The 23,324-nt window shown below is 39.0% G+C and overlaps 1 protein-coding gene across 1 annotated transcript in view; it reads left to right on the forward strand.

Annotated features, from left to right (window-relative positions):
• Positions 1-23,324, forward strand: part of snx4 (sorting nexin 4) — a 67,456-nt gene that overhangs the window by 20,045 nt on the left and 24,087 nt on the right. The window contains exons 3-9 of the mRNA XM_069935287.1: positions 6,401-6,539; positions 13,293-13,442; positions 13,667-13,714; positions 15,490-15,545; positions 22,000-22,072; positions 22,254-22,315; positions 22,827-22,892. Coding sequence (XP_069791388.1) covers positions 6,401-6,539; positions 13,293-13,442; positions 13,667-13,714; positions 15,490-15,545; positions 22,000-22,072; positions 22,254-22,315; positions 22,827-22,892 — 594 coding nt within the window. The remainder of the gene's footprint in view (positions 1-6,400; positions 6,540-13,292; positions 13,443-13,666; positions 13,715-15,489; positions 15,546-21,999; positions 22,073-22,253; positions 22,316-22,826; positions 22,893-23,324) is intronic.

A 23,324-nucleotide genomic window follows, 5' to 3' on the forward strand; every position in this document is an offset into this window, starting at 1 on the left:
ACTACAACACAACAGCAAGAGGAAAACATAGAAAATAACAAGAAGGAAGAGAATAAAAATAAGAAATCAAAGAAACAACAGATGACCAACCCAGAGGAAGAAGACCAGCACCAAGACACTTTTAATAAAAATAAGAAGACCAAAAATACCCAACAAAATAAAACAAACAACCCAACAAGAAAACCAGAAGAGACAGAGGTAATGGACACAGATCCTGGACTGGACTCAGAAGAGGAGGAAGAACACAGAGAAATGGAAGATGAAGGGAAGGGCAAATACATGGATATAATTTTAAAGAATATATAGAAACAGTAAAAGAATGGCAGTCACAAGAATTCAGTGAAATAAAAAGAAGAATAAAAAGTACAGAAGAAAAGGTGAATAGATTAGAGATGATCATGACCGATTATAGGAAAAAGAGTAGACAAGGTGGAAGAACGAGAAACAGCCATAGAAATGGAAGTAGATGACTTAAAAAAGAAATTGGAAGAATCTGATAAAAAAGTTAGAGACACAGGAGCTGTTAGCTCAGAAGATAGATATAATGGAAAATTATAATAGAAGAAACAATATAAAGATTGTGGGCCTTAAGGAAGATGAAGAAGGCAAAAATATGAAAGAATTTATAAAAGAATTAATCCCCAGGGTCCTAGGAAGACCAGAATTACAGGAAGAAATGGAAATAGAAAGGGCACATAGAACATTAGCCCCGAAACCACAGCCACAGCAAAAACCAAGATCCATTTTAATAAAATTCTTAAGATATACAACAAGAGAAAATATATTGGAGAAGGCAATGAAAAAAATAAGAGAAGACAAAAAAACCACTGGAATACAAGGGTCAAAAGTGACCCTATGGAAAAAAGGTTATAAATTTATGTTAAAATACCCAGCGGTACTTAAAATAGTTATTCCGGGGCAGCAAAGCAAACTATTCTCGGATCCGGAAGAAGCACGAAAATTTGCAGAACAACTACAAAACAGACAGAGAGATGAAGAGATGTAACAAGAACAAAAATGACAACAAACTGTATGTATGTGTATATATATATATATATATATATATATATATATGTGTATGTATATATAAAAAAAAGAGTATAGGTAAGAACTAAGAAGGGGAAGAAAGGAAGTAAGGAGGGAATTAAGAGAGTGACCTTTGTTATATATGAAGATTAAAATCTTTTCTGTGGGGGCTGGGTGGGGAAGAATAAAAGTCACTGCAAAATCAGTTGACGCTTGCGAGCGGATTCGCAAATCCAAATGGAGAGGGGAGATGTGGTTGCCCGACAAGGGACAAAGGGCAACTCAGAAAGGGGAGGGACTATTGGGGTTAAAGGAATTTTAGATATGAGAATAGTGGAAATATTTTGTTTTAGAAATCTTGTCTTATAATGTGTTCAAAAAAAGAAAGCAAAAATGGATAAGACCACATATTTCAGGTGGTGATGAGGAAACGGAAAGGAAAGATAAAGTATGAAATGACTATGTTGAACTATATGACTTTAAATATTAATGGAATACATAACCAAATCAAAAGGAAGAAACAAATTTACTGAAAAAAGAAAAAAATTGAAATAACATTCGTGCAAGAAACACATCTAACTGAAGTGGAACACAAGAAATTAAAGAGAGATTGGATAGGACATGTAACAGCAGCACCATATAATTCAAAAGCCAGAGGAGTAGCTATATTAATCAATAAAAATGTACCAATCAAAATAGAAGAGGAAATAATAGATCCAGCAGGGAGATATGTAATGATAAAATGTCAGGTATATTCAGAATTTTGGAATTTACTCAATGTATATTCACCTAATGAAGAAGATCAAAGATTTATGCACGATACCTTTTTGAAGATAGCAGATATGCAAGGGAACATACTAATGGGAGGGGATTTTAACCTTAATTTGGACTCAAACATGGATAAAACTGGAAAAAAAACTAATAGAAAGAACAAAGTAACTAAATTTATAATTAAATCGATGCAAGAAATGCAACTTTTGGATATATGGAGGAAACAACACCCAAAGGAAAAGGAATATTCATATTATTCGGGTAGACATAAAACATACTCAAGGATAGACCTATTCCTGTTATCAGCCCACATTCAAGGGAGAGTTAGGAAAACGGAATATAAAGCTAGACTATTATTGGACCACTCACCCCTGTTATTGGCAATAGAGCTAAAGGACATCCCACCAAGAATGTATAGATGGAGATTAAACTCCATGCAACTTAAAAGATAGGATTTTAGATAATTCATTGAACGACAAATTAAAATGTACTTTGAAATAAATACGGAATCAGTGAAAGATAAGTTTATACTATGGGACGCATGAAAGTGTTCATTAGAGGGCAAATAATAAGTTATGTAACTAAGATGAAGAAGGACTACAATCGGGAAACAGAACAGTTGGAAAGGGAAATAACAAATATAGAAAAAGAATTAGCAATAAAGGAAGATACAACTAAAAGAAGAGAATTGGCATATAAAAAAATAAAATATGAAACACTACAAACATAAGGTGAAGAACATAATGAAGACAAAACAGAAATATTATGAGTTAGGAGAAAAAACGCACAAAATTCTAGCGTGGCAGCTTAAGACAGAACAAACTAAAAGAATGGTATTGGCATTAAGGAAAAAGGACAAACAAATTACATATATAATCCAACGGAGATCAATGAAAACTTCAGGGAATTCTACGAGCAACTATATCAAACTGAAAATAAAGGGAAAGAAGACAAAATCAGTGAAGGAGATAGTGGACATCCCTGCCTTGTTGATCTGCTTAAGTTCTAACTAAAATTGAACTATTAAAATTACAAACAGAGGAGCAAAATAAATTAATAAAACCATTTGAAATAGAAGAATTACAGGAGATATTAAAAAAACTACCGAACAATAAAACACCAGGAGAGGTTGGATTCCCAATAGAATTCTATAAAACATTTAAAGACTTATAATTACAGCAATAATTACAGTAATACCAAAGACAGGGAAAGATCCACTTGCACCAGCGTCATATAGACCATTATCTCTACTTAACACAGATTATAAGATAATAGCTAAACTATTTGCAAACAGATTGGCCGACTATGTACCAAAAATAGTAAATCTAGACCAAACTGAATTTATTAAAAAAAGACGAACAACAAATTTATTAACTTAATTCATGCAGTAGAAGGAAATAAAACTCCAACAGTAGCGGTTGCTTTATACGCAGAGAAGGCCTTTGACAGAGTAGAATGGAATTATTTATTCAAAGTACTACAAAAATTCAGCATACCAGAGAAATATATTAATTGGATTAAAGCATTATATAAGGGGCCATTGGCAAAAGTGACAGTAAATGGATACATATCAAAACAATTTAACTTACAGATTAACAAGGCAGGGATGTCCACTATCTCCTTCACTGTTCACCTTAGCTATAGAACCACTAGCAGAACTGATAAGAACAGAAAATAAAATAAGAAGGATAAAAATAAAAGAGAAGGAATATAAAATCAGTCTATTTGCAAATGACATTATAATATACTTAACAGAACCAGAAATATCAATAAAAGAATTACATAGGAAATTGAAGGAATATGGAGAAGTATCGGGGTACAAGATCAACACAAATAAAAGTGAAGCAATGCCAATGAATAATGTGGATTTCACAAAGTTTAAGAAAGAATCGCCATTTAGATGGCAAACACAAGCAATGCGATACCTAGGTATACAACTAAATAAAAACCTCGGCCATCTATATAAACTCAATTACCATCCATTAATGAAAAAATTACAAGACGACTTAGAGCATTGGAAAGACTTACCACTAACACTGATAGGAAGGATAAACTGTATTAAAATGAATATTTTCCCAAGGATACAATACCTATTTCAGTCATTTCCAATACACCTAACAGAGAAATTCTTCAAGGAGTTAAAGAAAATAATAAGGAAATTCTTATGGAAAGGGGGGAAACTGAGGATAGCACTAGATAAATTAACAGAATGGTACAAACAAGGAGGCTTACAACTACCAAACTTTAAGAATTATTATAGAGCCGCTCAATTAAGATACCTATCAGATTTTTATCAAACAAGGGAAAAACCAGATTAGAACTAGATAAAATGGGGGAGAAGATACCTGAACATGTATTATATAAATGGGATGAAAAATTGGTACAAAGTAGGAATTCTCCAGTATTACATCATCTGCTCAATATTTGGAAGAAGATTCATGTAGAAAGGAATAAAACAAATTACCAACTACCAAAACTAATACTGACGCAAAATCAGCTAATCCCTTTTACAATAGATAACCTTTCCTTCAGAGAATGGGAGAAAAAAGGGATCAAAAGAATAGAAAATTGCTTTTCATGAAATAAATTATTATCCTTTGAACAAATGAAGGATAAATATAATATAACTCACGATACAGTGTTTGCATACTACCAACTGAAATCCTACTTGAAGGACAAATTGGGAAACAGTCTGAGGTTACCAGAAGGAAGCAATTTTGAATATGTGATTACAGACACAATGATAATTAAAAAATTTGTAACATACACGTACATCAAACTGCAAGAAAAGGAGAATGAGGAAACAAACGGTAAACCTAAACAAAAATGGGAATAAGATCTAAACATAAAGATAAAGAATGAAACATGGGAGAAGTTATTCTCCGGAACTATGAGAAATACAATAAACACGAGGTTTCGCATGATACAATATAACTGGATACACAGGCTATATAGTGTGAAAAATAAAAAATTTTAAAAAAAGGGAGGTGGTGGAAACAGATACAGTAGCATTTTACAAAGCATTGAGATGCACATGAGCTGGCAGGGAATGGAGGAGATTGTGTGGGCAGATAGACCATCATACCATTTGAGCTGGTCAACAAGCTCCAAAATCTGGGACTCTGCACATCCCTTTGAAACTGGATCCTTGATTTCCTCTCTGGAAGACCCGAGTTGGAAGGAATCAGAAACAATGTCTCCTCATTTGCTGTCAAGGATGTGTCCTTAGCCCACTGCTCTACTTGCTGTCCATCCTTGACAATATGGCTAGGCATAATTCGAGTACTATCTACACATTTGCCAATGACATGACTGCAGAATCACAGACAGCAATGGGGAAGGGTACAGGAGGGAGATAGATCAGCTAGTTGAGTGGTGCCACAACAGTCTTCACTCAACTATAGCAAAACCAAAGGGTTGATTTAGACTTCAGGAGGGGGAAAATCAGGAGAACATCAGCCTGTCGTCAAGGGGTCTGAAGTGGAAAGTATTTAAAAACTTTGTTTTTGAGTATCAATATCTCTGAAGATCTGTCCATATTGATGCAGTCATAAAGAAAGGCTCGTCAATGGCCATCTTTCACAGGAATTTGAGGAGACTTGGTATGTCACCAAATACATTCAAATTTCTACCATGGAGAGCATGGTATACTGTCTGGTCTGGAGGTGACAATGCATAGGACAGGAAAATCTGGAAACTTGTGAACTTGGCCTCTATCCTTAGACCCCCCACCTTCCAGGCCATCTTTACACTGTTATAGGGAAGGAGGTACAAAAGACAAACACCCAATGGCACAAGGACATCTTCTTTTCCTCTGATTTCTGAATGGACATTGAACCTCGGACATGACCTTACTTTCTTTTATTTTTTTTTCATTTATTCATTTTAAAGTATTTTTATAGCAATATTTGTACTATAATACTGCTGCAAGCAACTAATTTCATGACATGTTCTTGACAATAAATTGATTTAATTTTAATTGGCATTATGGCAGGGATGGACATTATGTGCAAGGGATTGCTCCTCTGTCACTCTGTTTCTTCATCTGCCTCGTGTCATTTTCCCCACAGCGCTTCATTCCCCAAGATTGAAATTTTATTTTGAGATTTAATCCTTGATATTTAATAATTTAATCTGATAATTTGTCGTGCTTCAAAGAAATTTCTCCTCATTTCAATCTGAAGTGTGCTATCCATTGAAACTGTTTCCACTGGCTAAAGTGACCATTCTCTGAAAGAACAAACGGGGAAATGTACAGAAATTTGACAATGATTTGGAAAATACTGTTCATTAAAAATGTACTTTTGGGTACAATTTCATTAAATCATAGCAGATATGAGGAAAGACGAAATCTATAGTTCAGTGGTAAACTATAGATTTAAGACTTTGGAATGGGTGAATATCTGGCTTTTTATTACTGGGAAACAAATACTGTCCATCTTGAATTCAGTGCTGTAATATAGTATTGTTAATCTGCTTTATGTTAGAGATGTCTAGCAACAGAATATTTGCCTTGGTTTTAAAGTGCAGGTGGCTAATTATCCTGTACTCAGAGACTGATGTAAATGCCAAACTGTTAATTCTGATTTATTTCTTCATGCAGACCAGTTGATTCTCAAAATGAAGATGAGAATTGTGTACCGGACTCTCTTTGGAGGAGATATAGTGAATTTGAATTACTGAGGAATTATTTAGTTGTTACTTATCCCTGTATAGTGGTGCCCCCTCTGCCTGAAAAAAGAGTAAGTAATGTTAAAAATTCAAGTTAATATTCATTTGTCTTCTATTGGCATCATCTCTCAATGACTTGGAGAATGTAGAGAGATGAACTAATTAATTAGAATAGGATAACTCTGTAATTGTATCCTGTGCACGTGCAGAAAATGGAAATGTAAGGCTGCAGCATCAGCTGTAGATGGCCTTTCCCCAATTCCCAGGACTATGAAGATATGGGAGTAACTTCCAGAAGGTTTCTTGAAAGGGGGAATTTGGGTGTCTGATCCATTCCCTGTGTTAAATCTAAAGGAAGGCAAGTTTTTACAGTGGAGTTTTTTAATAGTTTCACTCTACTTGCTAGGCTCCCATCTGAGGAATTTGATTGACTTCACTTTGGATGTTGATTATTTCCTAAATTCTAATCCACAATAAGATTGAGCCATCCTAGCAAGATATGGCAGCATTTATCACTTTAAAGAAATACTTTGCTAAAATATTCAGCTGAAGTGGTGAATGCAGGCTCAATTTTAACATTTAAGAGGAATTTGGACAGGTTCATAGATGGGAGAGTTATGGAGGGCTATGGGCTGGGGGGGGTGCAGCTCAGTGGGACTAAGCAAAACAAAAAATGGTTTGGCACAGACTAGGACAAAGGAGCCTGTTTCTGTGCTGTAATGTTCTATTGTGACCTTGTTTAGTCAGTTGTATTTAAGTGAGTTTTTTTTCCTTTGGATTCTGCCAAATGTTTAAATAACCTATTTAAGACAGATCTTGGGAATTGAGAAACTGTTTACAGTATATGGATAATTTGTGTCCGTGAGTTTACCGACATCTTGTGTTTCTTATGCTTACTGGTTCATGTTAAGACTTGGAGAAAAACTTGGTCCCATCAATCAGTAGTGTCTGAATTGAATTCCACTTAAATAACAGTTCTATCGACTTGTGTGTGTTTGGTAGCTGAGAAAAGTGCACAGATAATTACAAATTTAACTCTTAATTGGATCTTTTTTCTTAAAATTATATCCTTGCAAACATTAGAACAGTTGAATAATGTACCTTTATCCATGTGCTCAAATGATTTGAATTTGGTCTAATAAGGACTGGTTCTATAACAATTGCAAGATAGTTAAAGATTGGTTCAAAGTTCATAAATGTGTGTGGTCAGCATAAGAATTTATTGTCATGAACGTGTCACAAAATTTGTTGTTACGTGGCAGCATTACAGGTTCAAATTTCCTATAAATTACATTTTTTAAAAAAAAATAGTGCATAAGAGAAAAGTGATTAGTGTCTGTGGCTCATTGCCCATTCAGAAACCTGATGTTAGAGGGGAACAAGCTGTTTTTATACCGTTGGGTATTCATCTTCAGGTTCCTGTATCTCCTTCTTGATGGTAGAAGTCAGAAGAGGGCATGGCCTGGGTGTTGAGGGTTATTGAGGCTAGAGGCTGCTTTCTTGAGACACTGCTTCTTGTAGATGTCATTAATGGAGAGAAGATGACTCTGGCTGAGTTCACAATTCTCTGTGGCCTATTCCTGTCCTAGCATTGGTAGCATACTGTCTGGTATGGAGATGCCAATCAGTATGGTTTCCACAGTAACACCTCTAGAAACTTGCAAGAGTGTTTGCTGATATATCAAATCTCACAAAGTAGAACTACTGGTGAGTCTTCTTCGTCATGAGGGTCCCAGGATTGATCTTCAGAAATGTTGACACCCAGGAATTTAAAGTTCTTGACCCTTTCCACTCTTGACACCTTGATGAGGACTGATTTGTTCACCTGATTTCCTTCTCCTGAAGTCCACAGTCATTTCCTTAATTTTGCTAACATTGAATGCAAGGTGGTTGTGGTGACACCAATCAACCAGCTGATCTCTCTCACTCTTGTGTGCTCCCTCATTGTGCAATGTGCCTTGAGCTCATATTGACAGAAATGTGATGTAGGGCAACTCCAGGGAAGGCCTGGGAACTTTATATTCTTGGCTACAAGATATTTGAAGAAGGGTAAGCAACAAAATTGATTAAAGCACTGGAGAAATAGAATATTGAGAGTCTGCTAATGGTAAATTATTTTTTTTTAAAAAAAGCAAGAGCGACTGATTGACAATTATAGGAATACAGTAAAATCCCTGGTATCTGGCACCTACAGGGATTGCAGATGCCAGATTTCTGGTTCCTGAGAATCATTTTCACAGTGCCTAATACATCTGCCTCTTCAGTGGATTGCAGTATGGCCGTTTTCAGCTGATCCCAGAGGGTTTCAGGAGACGAGTCCGTGAGGCAGTTTGCATCCTCGAGCTTTGCTTGGAGGTTTGCCTGGAAGTTTCCTCTCACTACGTCTGACTGCAAGTTTCCAACATTGAACCTCTTTCTGGGGGCTCCACTGTTCTTGAACTTTGGCTTGAAGTGAAGGTTGAGCTTGCAGCGAACAACCCGGTGGTCAGTGTGGCATTCCGCGCTGGGCATGACCCTGGTGTGGAGCACATCTCATTTGTCTCTTCCTCGCACCAGAACGTAGTCCAGGAGGTGCCAGTGTTTGGATCAGGGATGCATCCAGGTAATCTTCAGGCTGTCTCTCTGCTGGAAAAGGGTGTTAGTAATTTCAAGCCGCTGTTCTGCGCAGAGTTCCAACAGGAGGCGCCCGTTGTCATTGCATTTGCCGACACCATGCTTGCCAAGAATTCCTGGCCAAGTTTCTGAGTCTTTGCTGACGCAAGCGTTGATGTCGCCAAGGATGACAACCTTGTCGGCTGTAGGGGTGCGTTGGATGAGGTTGCGCAGATCAGTGTAGAACTTGTCCCTTTCTGCTGGTTCTGCCTGAAGGGTTGGAGCATAGACACTGATGAGAGTGATGTATCACTTGTTTTGAAGGGGGAGTCTCATGGACATGATCCGGTCGGGAGGTTTTCGAGTTTGGAGGCAATGGAGTTCTTGACCACGAAGCCAACACCAGATAGGCGTCGTTCAGGCTGAGGCTTGCCAAACCAGTAGAGTGTGTAGCCTGTGCCGTGTTCGTGGAGGCTGTCTACATCTGCAAGGTGGACTTCACTGAGAGCGGCTATGTCAATGTTGAGTCTGAGGAGTTCATGTGCGATGAGGGCAGCTGAAAATGGCCATACTGCAATCCACTGAAGAGGTACTGGGCTTCTCCTCCAGGAAAAACAAGGACTGGTTTGACAAAAACAACCAGGAAATCCAGGAGCTGCTGGCAAAGAAGCGATCTGCCCACCAGGCTCACCTTGCAAAGCCTTCCTGGCCAGAGAGAAAATGAGCCTTCCGTCTCGCTTGCACCCATCTTCAGTGCAAACTCCGGGAGATCCAAAATGAGTGGTGGACTAGCCTCGCCAAACGAACCCAGCTTAGCGCCGACATTGGCGACTTCAGGGGTTTTTATGAGACACTAAAGGCTGTGTATGGCCCCTCACCCCAAGTCCAAAGCCTTCTGCGCAGCTCAGACGGCGAAGTCCTCCTCAGCGACAAGATCTCCATCCTCAATCGATGGTCAGAACACTTCCAATCGCTTTTCAGTGCCAACTGCTCAGTCCAAGAATCCGCCCTGCTCCAGCTCCCTCAACAGCCCCTAAGGCTAGAGCTGGATGAGGTCCTCACCCGGGAAGAGACATATAAGGCAATTGAACAACTGAAAAGTGGCAAAGCAGCAGGTATGGATGGAATCCCTCCAGAGGTCTGGAACGCTGGCGGCAAAACTCTGCATGCCAAACTGCATGAGTTTTTCAAGCTCTGCTGGGACCAAGGAAAACTGCCTCAGGACCTTCGTGATGCCATCATCATCACTCTGTACAAAACCAAAGGCGAGAAATCAGACTGCTCAAACCACAGGGGAATCAGGCTGCTCTCCATTGCAGGCAAAATCTTCGCTAGGATTCTCCTAAATAGAATAATACCTAGTGTTGCCGAGAATGTTCTCCCAGAATCACAGTGCGGCTTTTGTGCAAACAGAGGAACTACTGACATGGTCTTTGCCCTCAGACAGCTCCAAGAAAAGTGCAGAGAACAAAACAAAGGACTCTACATCACCTTTGACCTCACCAAAGCCTTTGACACCGTGAGCAGGAAAAGGCTTTGGCAAATACTAGAGCGCCTCGGATGCCCCCCCAAGTTCCTCAACGTGGTTATCCAACTGCACGGAAACCAACAAGGTCGGGTCAGATACAGCAATGAGCTCTCTGAACCCTTCTCCATTAACAATGGCATGAAGCAAGGCTGCGTTCTCGCACCAACCCTCTTTTCAATCTTCTTCAGCATGATGCTGAAACAAGCCATGAAAGACCTCAACAATGAAGATGCTGTTTTCATCCGGTACCACACGGATGGCAGTCTCTTCAATCTGAGGCGCCTGCAAACTCACACCAAGACACAAGAGAAACTTGTCCATGAACTACTCTTTGCAGACGATGCCGCTTTAGTTGCCCATTCAGAGCCAGCTCTCCAGCGCATGACATCCTGTTTTGCGGAAACTGCTAAAATGTTTGGCCTGGAAGTCAGCCTGAAGAACACTGAGGTCCTCCATCAGCCAGCTCCCCACCATGACTACCAGCCCCCCCACATCTCCATCAGGCACACAGAACTCAAAACGGTCAACCAGTTTACCTACCTCAGCTGCACCATTTCATCTGATGCAAGGATCGACAGTGAGATAGACAACAGACTCACCAAGGCAAATAGCGCCTTTGGAAGACTACACAAAAGAGTCTGGAAAAACAACCGCCTGAAGAAACACACAAAGATCAGCGTGTACAGAGCCGTTGTCATACCCACGCTCCTGTTCGGGTCCGAATCGTGGGTCCTCCACCGGTATCACCTACGGCTCCTAGAATGCTTCCATCAGCGCTGTCTCTGCTCCATCCTCAACATTCATTGGAATGACTTCATCACCAACATCGAAGTATTCGAGCTGGCAGAGTCCGCAAGCATCGAATCCACGCTGCTGAAGACCAACTGCGCTGGGTGGGTCACGTCTCCAGAATGGAGGACCATCGCCTTCCCAAGATCGTGTTCTATGGCGAGCTCTCCACTGGCCACCGAGACAGAGGTACACCAAAGAAGAGGTACAAGGACTGCTTAAAGAAATCTCTTGGTGCCTGCCACATTGACCACCGCCAGTGGGCTGATATCGCCTCCAACCGTGCATCTTGGCGCCTCATAGTTTGGCGGGCAGCAACCTCCTTTGAAGAAGACCACAGAGCCCACCTCACTGACAAAAGACAAAGGAGGAAAAACCCAACCCACCAATTTTCCCTTGCAACCACTGCAACCGTGGCTGCCTGTCCCGCATCGGACTTGTCAGTCACCAACGAGCCTGCAGCAGACGTGGACATACCTCTCCATAAATCTTCGCCGGCGAAGCCAAGCCGAAGAAAAAAGAAAGAAATATACCTTCATTAAAAATAAACAGTTTAAAGATAGTGCAAAATGTAAAGTTTTTTGAAAAAAAAACTGCAGTGTAATCCATAATTCTGTAAAGTTTCATCAGATAATTCCCATAACTTACTAAAGTTGAATTTGAACCCTGGTTGCTATCATAATTAATCCCCTCTCCACCTCAAGTTCAGATAAAGCCTTATGAAAATACTTAATACCAATAAAGATAAAGACTCTTCTAGACAGGGAGATGGGGACACATTGGGATAATTGTCCCAGCACCAAGTGCTTCATCCTCGGCGCCACCATTTTATTCAAATGCAATTTTATTCAAACTTTCTTCAAATAGCTGCTCCAAGTGGAGCTCAGTCACTATCAGCCAGTTCTTCATCCTGGGCGTCTCTCAAACAGCTTTATTTAAGCTTTCTTCAAACGCCTCCTGTCGGTGTTGAACAACCGGCGTGCTCCCATCTTCACCAAATTGTGTGTTGCTTTGGAGACATTTACTTTTACAATTTTAAACTTTAATTTAAAAAAAATATTCTTGTTAATTCTATGTATCCATGCATTTATTTGGTGCCAGTTGCTTGAATTCCAAATACAAGGGATTTTGCTGTATTTCCTTGGATTATGTTCTGTTAGTGACAGTGAGGTTGAGAGGGGGGGTGCTGGAAGACTGCAACACTTTACTCTCCCTTTTTAAAAAATCTGTATTAACTACAGCTATGGAGTATTTTCAATTGTATGTAATCCTTTGGAGACCGTATTCTGGCATGGAACTTGTATTAAAGATGCACCATATTCATCAATTTGATGGGACTTCAAATCAATAGAAAAGTGAGGATTAACTAATGTAATATAGAATTTCAAGTTATTTTAAAAGACCAGTGCCAACCTTGCACAGTAAATGGCAGGGCCCTGGGCAGTGTTTACAAAACAAACTTTGGGGTACAAGTACATAGTTCCCTGAAAGTGCTGATGCGTGTGGACATGGTGGTGGAGAAAGCATTTGAGTAAAGAAATTAAAATGTTATGTAAGACCATGAAGAGCTATTAAAAGTAAACTTGTGCTTTGATTGCAGAACACTAATTGGGTCTTACCTGGAGTAATGTTTCAGAAGTGATCCTCAGATTAAATCCAATTCTTGAAATTTCAGAAAACCTTGATATTTTGAATGGGTAATGGGTGAGATAGTGACTAAAGCAGCTTCCAATAGTTTGAGAGCTGGGCTGATGAATTAAATGGAATGATATGGGCTTGCTGATGCATTCACTTTTAAAAATCTTAATTGAAGAAAGATCTGCTTTGCTTTTGAGTTTTTTTTTCTGCTCATGATTCAGAAGCTCAATTAAAATTGCTCAGCTTGAATGACCTGTCTTCTATTGATTCCTTGCAGGCGGAATTTGTCTGGCATAAATTATCTGCCGATAACATGGATCCTGATTTCGTTGAAAGACGGAGGATTGGACTTGAAAACTTTCTTTTACGTGTTGCTTCGCATTCTGTTCTCTCTCTCGACACAATCTTCTTTTTATTTTTAACACAGGTATTGGAAGATTTATTTTTCAAGGTCAATGTTTTTTTGGCCTTGTTAATTGTGAAATGCAATCTGTTTAATTTTGGCACGATTAGTAAGGCGGGTTACCAGATTTTAGCATGTGATTAAGGTTGTTGTCTTATTCTTAAGCTGTTCTTGATGCATTTTTGGTACTGTAAATGAAAATATTTTAAATTTAATGTGTATGAAGCTGGATATTTAAATTCTTTCAGGAGAATGGTTGGAAAGAAGCAGTAAATGAATCGGGATTCCAAGCCAAGGTAAATTTTACACTTTTGGCTATTATGCAAAGTAATTGGGAAATAAAAGCTATAAATGTCATGTTCTTGGGTGGGAACTTGCAGAAGTTCATTGGGAGAAGTTGTTTGCAGGTAAGGGGGCAACTGGAAAGTGGGAAATTTTTTTAAAAGTGAGATAGCAGGAAACAGGACATTCTTGAGGTAAAGAACAATGCTGGCAAGTTTAAGGAATGCATGTTGCTGAGGGCTTTTGATGCTCTCCTCTGGTTGGGACAAAGGAAGGCATGCATTAGATCTGAGCAACCCAGAACAAGTGAACCCCTTGAGTATGAGGTGTTGGAGTCCACTGGAGACAGAAATCAGAAAGACCAAAAAAAAAGATAAATTTGGCAGGCAGGAGAAAGGCAAATTCCAAGAAATTCTACAGATTTATTGAGATTAAAAGGTTACCAAAGAGAGTTGGTTGCTATGGTGTCTTAGTCGATCCACAGGAAATGGGTGAGATTTTATATAACTCATCAGTCTTTACTGTGGAAATAATGGAAGCCAAGACAATGAACAAAAGAGTTATCATGTCTTGGACCATGTATCAGGGAGGTGTTGGCAGTTCAAGAATGCATTAAGATGGACAGATTCCCAGGGCTGGATCAACTGGGGAATAAATTGTGGAGGCACTTGCAGAGATATTTATATCAGCTTTGGCCATTGAATACTGTAGGGTAATGTGCGATATTATTTAAAAAGGGCAGTAAGGACGAGCCAGAGTTAGAGAGCATGATGTCATCTCTGAAAGTTGCTTTAGAGGATTTTGAGGGACAGCATCTTCCAGCACTTGGATTGGGAGGAACTGATTAGAGGTAGAGGCAGTATGGCTATGTGCATGGAAGATTCTCATGAATCTGAGTTTTATTGATGACGACCAAAAAGATTGAGTGCAGGGTTATGGATATGAGCAATGCCTTTGAGAATGTCCCACATTGCAAGTTCGCCTGGAAGGTTATTTTGCACGGGATCCAAGGTGATCTTGCCCATTGGATTCAAAACTAGCTTGGCAGAAAGTGTTGGAGGCCTATTTTTCTGATTGGAAATGTGTGACCAACGGTGTTCTGAAAGGGTTGGTGGAGGGAAGTGATGGGTGGAGGGGGAGGAGGAGAGATGCTTTATGATAGGGAGGGAAGGGGGTAGGAAGCTGGAAGAGGGAAGGTATGGGTGATGGGCAGGCAAATGAAGATAATGAGTCAGAGGATGATGGGAGGAGGGGTTCCTAGACACTGGCAAAGTTAGTATTGCCATCTGATTGGAATACAAGGTGGTGTTCCTCCAATCTGAACATGGCCTTAACATAGCAGCATAGAAGGCCATAGAGAGACATGTTAGTGCTAAGTTTTGAACTTGCTGTGTACCTCTAGCACTTTGGGTGTATTGCTCTAGTTCTTCTGCATCTGCAGACTTATTGCTTACCTTTGTAGAATTTTAATATTGAGCTGTGAATGCAGAAAATGTGTCGAGAAGGAAAAAGAGGTGCAGTTTTTCAAGCTGTACTTTCACGGTGAAGCCCAAGAATTTTTATATGAAAGTATTTTATTCTTGATGCTTGAATTTTCATATGGTTTTCTAATTTGGGTGAACCCATGAATGGAAATCTTTTTCAAGCCACACAAAAGTTTGGTATTGTCGGCTGACTTTGTGCATGTTAATGTGTCCAATTTGGAAGTAGATTGTCTGACTAATATTTGGGAGCAAATATTTTCTATGGGAAAATATTTTAAAAATATTAATGTGACTTCTTTAAACAGGCAGATTCCAGATTAAAAGCTCTCAATGCAACATTCAGAGTCAAAAATCCAGACAAGTAAGTTTTTTTAAAAAAAAAGTCACTTAATTTGAAATCTTGTTTTGCTACCTTCATACCTCTCCAGTTTTTTCTCTCCCCCCCCCCCATCCCCAAGAAAAAGGGCAACAATGAGCTGCTGGAGGAACTTGGTGTGAAGACATCATCCATGGGTAGAAATTGTTTGGCATAGTTTCAGGATGGGACCCTTTATAAAGGGTTCTGACCCACAGAGTACATCCTCCAGCTTGTTTTCTTGTAATTCCACCATCTCTGGTCTTCCTGTTTCTCCAAAGTGAAAGGACACTGCATGGACTTTTTTGGATTAATTTGGTAATACAGTTTCCCCTTGATCAATTTTCATGTTGAGGTTTCTTCCTTTCCTATCAGTGACAAATGGAAACATTCTGTATAGATATGGTGACAGTATTTATTTTTGCAACAAATAATTGAGATGCTGGTGAAAGCCTTCAGTGCAAACACTACACAATGTGCAGAAAAGTTGTTTTTTTTTAAAATTGTCCAGATTGTTGTAATGAGCTCTCTCACAGTCCATAAAATCATAAAATATTAAACTCAGCAGTTTTTTTTTACAAACCAGATATCCCCTGCTCGTTATGTGTTTGCTATACGAAAATATTTTTACGTTGAAACAACATGCACAATTTATAGCGGGCATGGGAATGTAATAGCAGCAATGAAAGAACACAATTTATAGTGGGTGTGGAAATTGGATACATACAAAATGGCAACATTCAAAATTTTGATTTTGGGAATAACTCTTTGGCCTGAGTGCCATGGTATTCCAGGAAACAATATTCTGGCTAGGGCACTGCACTTATCAATGTGAATTGCCCATTCCTGTCTCCTGAGGGAGGAGATTAACATATCAAGTGCCTCTGATTTGAGACATGAAAATGAGTCTGCCCTTTGCCATCATTTTAATCATCTTCATTGCATTAAATCAAACCATAAATTTCTCAATTGCACACTTTTTAACAAGGTAAAGTTTCTTTTAAAGAAAGGCTTTTTAAATCATGACAGAATTAAATATCCTGCTCAACTCTGAAGCCTGTCTTCAATCTATTTAATTGATTCGTCTCCAAAGCTTGTTAATGTGTTGCAGCAGGCTATCGTCTATATAATGGGCAATTGATACATCTGGGAGAAGTTGAATGGGTATAAATCACAGGAGATTAATTGTGGCAGATAGTGGGACCATGGATTGTTTTGTCCCATGTCCCAAGAAAATGCACATTGCTCTTGAGTCGAAATATAGAATACTACACCCGCACGGTATATGCGTGTGCGTGCTATACAAAAATATTTTTACTCGACTTATGATTTTTCTGCGCATTATGAGTAAAAAAATATGGTAATTTACCTCCAAGGCCTGAGGCAATGTGTTACAAATTCTAGTTCTGGCAAATGCTTTCCTTCTCCAAAAACTCTCTATCTCCCCTTTCTTGATCTGTCTCCATTTTGGGAGACAAACTGACATCTATAAACCTACTGACTCAATTACCTTGAGTACATCTCATCTGACCCTAACTCCTGTGAGGATTCTATTCCTTTCTCCCAATTCCTTTGTCTCTGAGTATCTGCTTTCAGGAAGAGGCATTCTATTTCAGGGCATCCAAAATATCCTCTCTCAGAATATGTGGCTTCCGCTCAATTGTCATTAATTCATGCCTCACCCACATCATTGCGATTTCCTGCACATCTGTACTGACCGCTTCTTACCCTACACCCAAATCCCCATTGTCACATCAAGGACCAGGTTTCTTCCCCTTCCCCCATCCTTGCCTACCAACCTTCATCCAACAGATTCTCTGTAATTTTTGCCACCTCCAATGTGATACCACCACCAGACATATCTTCCCTTCTCCTCTTGACTTTCTGTAGGGATTGCTCCCCCTGATTCCTGAGTCCACTCATCCCTTCCCACTAATTACTACCCTTAATCCCATCCTTGTGACCACAAGACATTACACTTGCATCTGTACCTTCTCCCTTTCTACCATTTAGGGCCCTAAACTGTGTTACGGAGTCCAGAGGACCCCAAAACCTGCAGCAATGATATGCACCATAACACAGGGTTATTTCAACAAAATCTGTTTATAATTATGTTTGAACAAGAAAACAGAATTAAACTTTAACTTATTACTTAACCTACCTAACTACTTAATCCCCCCTCTAACATTAAGTGCAGGTGTGTGTAATGTATATTTAAGATTGGAAAATTTCTTTGGATCACAGTCCAATCTCACTGGTTGCAGACAATCCTTGTACTGTGCACAGAAGTTAGCATTAACAAAGTTCACCAGTCTTTGGTGCTTAACAGGCAAATGGATGCCACTCAAGAGGGTTTTTGCTGATTTTCAGAGAGAGATTCCTTTTCCAGGACATCCGCAACTGATTCCTTCGCAATCAGTCTCGCCCTCTTCAGGGTTCTCCAGACTATCCTCTTTCTTTCAGGTCACCTTTCAGACTGCCAATCTTCTGCATTGACCAGGCAGCCTTCTAAAGTTTGCCAACTTGTTCTTCTGGAACCGATTTCTGTCTCCTCTCCCTCCCTCTCTGAGAGCAAAACTCTTCTCCTCTGCCTGCAAAGATCACATGCTCTCCCAGGCAAGCTGCTGTCGATGCTTTGTTGCCTCCTGCAAAAAGCATTCTGCAAAAGTCCTGCAAATATTCTGTGTTGTAAAATGTGTGTGCAAGCTGCTTTAACAATTCTGCTCAAACCACCTCTAAGTACTCCGTCACTACTGTCCTATCAAATGAAGCAACACTTCACCTGTGAATCTTTTGGTGTTATTTACTGCATTTTGCACTCCTGATGCAACCTCTATGTTGAGGAAATTAGATGCATATTAAGAGATCACTTCATCAAGCACCTAGGTTCTGTCCACTACAATATCAAAGACTCCCAGTGGTCAACCATTAATTCCAGACCCCATTGCTATACTGGCATGTTTGTCCATGACCTCATGTACTGCCAAGGTGAGGCTACTTGTAAATTAGAGGAACAACACCTTGTATTCTGACCTTGCAGTCAAACCAGGCATCATCAATATCAACTTTTCTAATTTCTGTTAAGACTCATCCCCTAGTCTCTTCCCTCACACCTCTCTTACTCCAGCCTCTTCCATTTTTCCCCTATCAAAGATATTTTTGTTAGCCTGCTGTTCTCTCCTCATCACTTCCTGGATCCTTTCTCCTCTTCCCTCTCCCACATGTTCATGTCATCTGCTCTGCTGTGCTCCCATCTTCCCTGCATGCCCCCCTTCCCCCAGCTGCATGTCTTATTTGGACATGTGACTGATTTGTCAGGCACTTTCTCCAGCACTGTGTACTGCACTAGACCCCAGTATCTGTTGATTTCTTGTTTACTCTCTTAAATCTGTACTCTCTGATAGTCTTTGATTTTTTTTTCTTTTATTACTATATCTAAGCTTTAATGATTTTAAACATCCCTATTATATTTCTTGTCCATTCCATGTATTAGAAATTTTTGCCAACTTGTCTTGTGGCAAATGGTGCCTTTGAGTTCAAAAGCTTCTTTTCACCCTGAAAATACAAGCTACAATACTGTTTCAATGTTGTAGGGTCCTGTGAATGGCATGTTAAGGGGTTCTTTTCTGTGAACTAGCTAATATTGAGATAGGAGACATCTAATCTCTATGTAAGATTATTTTTGTCCTCTGTTCTCATTATTTCCTGTGAAAACTATGCCAATTCAGAAGTACCTCTGTGGCTATAGAGGTGCTTTGGATTTCCTGGGATGTTAAATTAAGGGATAAAAACCTTTATGTGTAATGAGAAACACTAATTTTGAATCTCCTCATTTTGCAACTTGTGTTTTTTTAACATACTCTTCTGTTTCACGTTTTGAAACCAACATCCAGCTGAACAATAAATGACAGCTGGTTGGTTGACTGCTTTGCTGAACACCTATCCTCTGGTTCTAAGTCCAAGTTTCGTGCAGCCAATCATTTTAACTCTCCACCTATTCCCACAATGACATGTCTGTTCTCGGCCTCCTCAATTGTCAGGGTGACGCCAATTGCAGACTTGAGGAATATGCATCATATTCTTCATTGACAGCCTTAAACCAAACGGCATGAACGTTGATATTTTTATAAATTTTGGGTAATCCTAACTCCCATCTAGTTCCACTATTTCCATCTCTTTACAGTGATTTTTTTTCCCCACACCCTCTTTGTAGTGATTTCTACCCATTTCTTCATCTCTCACATCTTATGTCCTTGCATCTCTGAGGCCCTTCCCCCTGCCTCCTTTCTCTCCTTGAAATATAATATTACCCGCCCCCCCCACCCCTAGTTTGTCTTGACAAAGGATCCAGATAAGAAACATATGGCCATTCGATCCATGGATGCTGATTGATTGGAGTTCCTCAAGTAATTCTTTGTTTGCTCAAGATTCCAGCTTTTATATTTCTCTTATAAATGGAAGCTGTTTATTCTTGATATTTTAAGATGATAAATCAGCAATTAAAAGAACTAAAACAGTGTATTGGCCTATATGTGTTTATGGTCAGTTGGGCTGTTTCAAGGAGTGCTTGTTTTCTGTCCTATGTCATCACCTTGTATTGATTATCTACTGTGCTCAGGACTTCGGTAGTGCCAAATTGATAAGTTTTCAAGACTATTGAATATTACTCCAATTTAATACTCCAATGCATTTTGTTTTTGAGAGAAAAGATTGTCACATAGAGACTAAAATTAATTCCATTTCCCTCAAAAGCGGAAAGTAGAACTAAGTAGGCTTTAAGGAATTGGCAGAACTGGGGCATAGTGTTGAAGGGAGCAATAGAATTAGCACCTGATGATCTAGGTGCTGGTCTATCGGAGTCTCACTTTTTAAAATTTTTTTTTCCATAAATATATATCAAAATTTTTGATTTTTCAAAATTTGTATATAACTTTTTTCTTTTAAAACAAAACACAACAACCCCTTCCCTCCCTCCCTCTTCCCAGTATAAATTGCCAGGGGTTACAATTGTGTTTAATGAAGAAAATTTCATTGGGGAGGTCACTTGTCTTTTTATCATTATAGCACCTTATATTTGGGCCCCCTAAATAGTCCAGATATGGTTGCAATATTTTTATAAATACGTCATATTTATTTTTAAATTGTATGTTGACTTTTTTTTTAATAGGAATCCAATTATTCATCTGTCTTCCATCGTACTATCTATAGAGGGAAGTCATTCTTCCAAGTAATCGCATCGCTTTATTTTTGCCACGACTGAAACTATGAAATTTGAAATTTAGTTAGTTTACTACTTAATGCATTCAAATTGCCCAAAAGATAAAGCTCTGAGTCGTCTGCAAAGGCCACACCCCTGTTGTCCTTGTTTATATTTCAGTAATATCCTGCCAGAAAGGTCTCATCTTCACACACGACCACGTAGCATTTAAGAATGTTCCTATTTCTATCCCACACCTAAAACACATTTCCAATATTTCAGATTTTGATTAATGCAACTTCTGTGGTGCAAGTTATAATTGTAGTAAATTATATTGCACTAATCCGTATCTTCTATTTATAATTGACATCATACTATCCAAACACCAATCAGACCAGCATCTTTCCATTATTGCGACTCCTAGATCCGACTCCATCCCTCTCTCAATCTCTGTAAACCTGGCTTTGCACTTTCATTTTGGAGAGCAAAGTACATTCTAGATAGAAATTTAGGTGTATTACCTCACTAACCTGAGGTGGTGCCAAGTTTTGTTCCCATCTTTCTCTTAGAAACTATCTTAGCTGGAGAAAACATAATGTCCCATTATTTACTGTTCACAGTTTGGCGGGCAGCAGCCTCCTTTGAAGAAGACCGCAGAGCCCACCTCACTGACAAAAGGCAAAGGAGGAAAAACCCAACACCCAACCCCAACAAACCAATTTTCCCTTGCAACCGCTGCAATCGTGTCTGCCTGTCCCGCATCGGACTGGTCAGCCACAAACGAGCCTGCAGCTGTCGTGGACTTTTTACCCCCTCCATAAATCTTCGTCCGCGAAGCCAAGCCAAAGAAAAAAAATTTTTTAATTGCTCAAAAGACATGAGATCCTTCCACATTACTGTCATCAGCATATCTTATTTCTTTGTCATACCCTGAATTCAATATTTTGTTACCCAGATCCATAGGCAGTAGTACATTTTTACATAATGGTTTCCTCAGTGATACAGCTGCTTTTTTTCGATACATTCATTTCTTGCTATATTCTAATCGTGTATTAATATAGGATTGTCCATTTTTTGTTATTGACTTGACATTATAAATAAAAAAAGTCCTTCATTGTCTCCTCTTATTGAATTCAGTCCTATTCGAATCCACAAAGGGGGACTATTTTCTTCAGAGAGTCTCACACTTTGTTAATTGCATATGTATTTCATAATTTGGTTGAGATGAGATGGAAAATTAAGAACTCTTCCACCTGTTTGCAGGAAATTTACGGAGCAGAAACATTATGCGGATGAACTGCAGTCCGTCATATCACAGCTTCTGCGGGTCAGAGCAGTATGTATTCCAAGAGTATTTTGCAAGTTTTTTTTGCATTTCCTACCATATCTGGAATTGGCAAAACTTTTCAGTTACAAAAGTAGGCAGAAATAAGGTTTGTTTTTAATCGGAGCTTTTTATGTTGTGATAGAATTCATGTGCATTGCAGATAAAATATTTCTAATTGTTTAATTTGCAGAGAGTGGCAGACCGCTTATATGGTGTTTACAAAGTACATGGAAATTATGGAAGGGTATTCAGGCAAGTTGTAGAAGTTTCTCCGCGTGAGTTTAGTTTGAAATTTGACAATATCATATTTAAAACTAAATGGTGTGGATATGTAGAGCATGCTAGAATCCCATATTTCTTTGCTTATCAAGTATGAACAGATGAGGGTGTTACGGTTAGCGTAGTGCCTTGTGCAACAATGTTACACTATTCTAATCCCGTGCTCTCTGTAAGGAGTTTGTACATTCTCCCCATGTCTGGATGGCTTTCCTCTGGGGAATCAGGTTTCCTCCCTCCATTTGAAACAAACCAGGGGTTGTACATTAATTGGGTGGCATGGGATCGTGAGCTGAAATGGCCTGTTGTCGTGCTTTACGCCTAAATTTAATAAAATATTTAATGATTCAAATGGTTATTTTCAACAAAATATTTAATACTAACTACTTAACATTTTTCTTTTGGAAGATTTTTGTCTTTTATGTTGAGAATTGCTGTTATCTGGAGGATGATGCAAATGTTGATTCAAGCTTTTTTATGTGACTAGTGAATGGAGTGCGATAGAAAAGGAAATGGGAGATGGACTTCAGAGTGCAGGTCACCACATGGATGTGTATGTATACTCAAGAGTCACAACTTGTGTGTAGTACTGCATGTAAAGATGTCCAAAACAATGCCAGATGCGCCTAGTGAGTTTAAAACTTTTTTTATTTGGGTAGTTTGGAAGTAAAATGCCACTGACATAATTTTGATATGTTGAAAAGACCTAGAAACAGGAGAAATTGAAGTAGCTAAATATAAAGCCTCAAGGGGAGTTTCTAGTTTTATAATTGTAAAAATATTTTGGCATTGTTCCCACATCCCTTTTGAAATCTGTGCCAACATTTCTGAAATAATAAGGCTGTTGTATTGCACACTTGATGGGTTCCATTTGTTTCACTAAATTATAATATCAAGGGCTTTGGACTGTGTGACTGGAAAAATTGGGCATGCAGAGCCCTACTATCATCAGAGAGAAACAGTTGTACAGTAGCATGCATTGGTG

This window comes from Narcine bancroftii, chromosome 4 (assembly GCF_036971445.1).
Source record: "Narcine bancroftii isolate sNarBan1 chromosome 4, sNarBan1.hap1, whole genome shotgun sequence".
NCBI lineage: Eukaryota > Metazoa > Chordata > Chondrichthyes > Torpediniformes > Narcinidae > Narcine > Narcine bancroftii.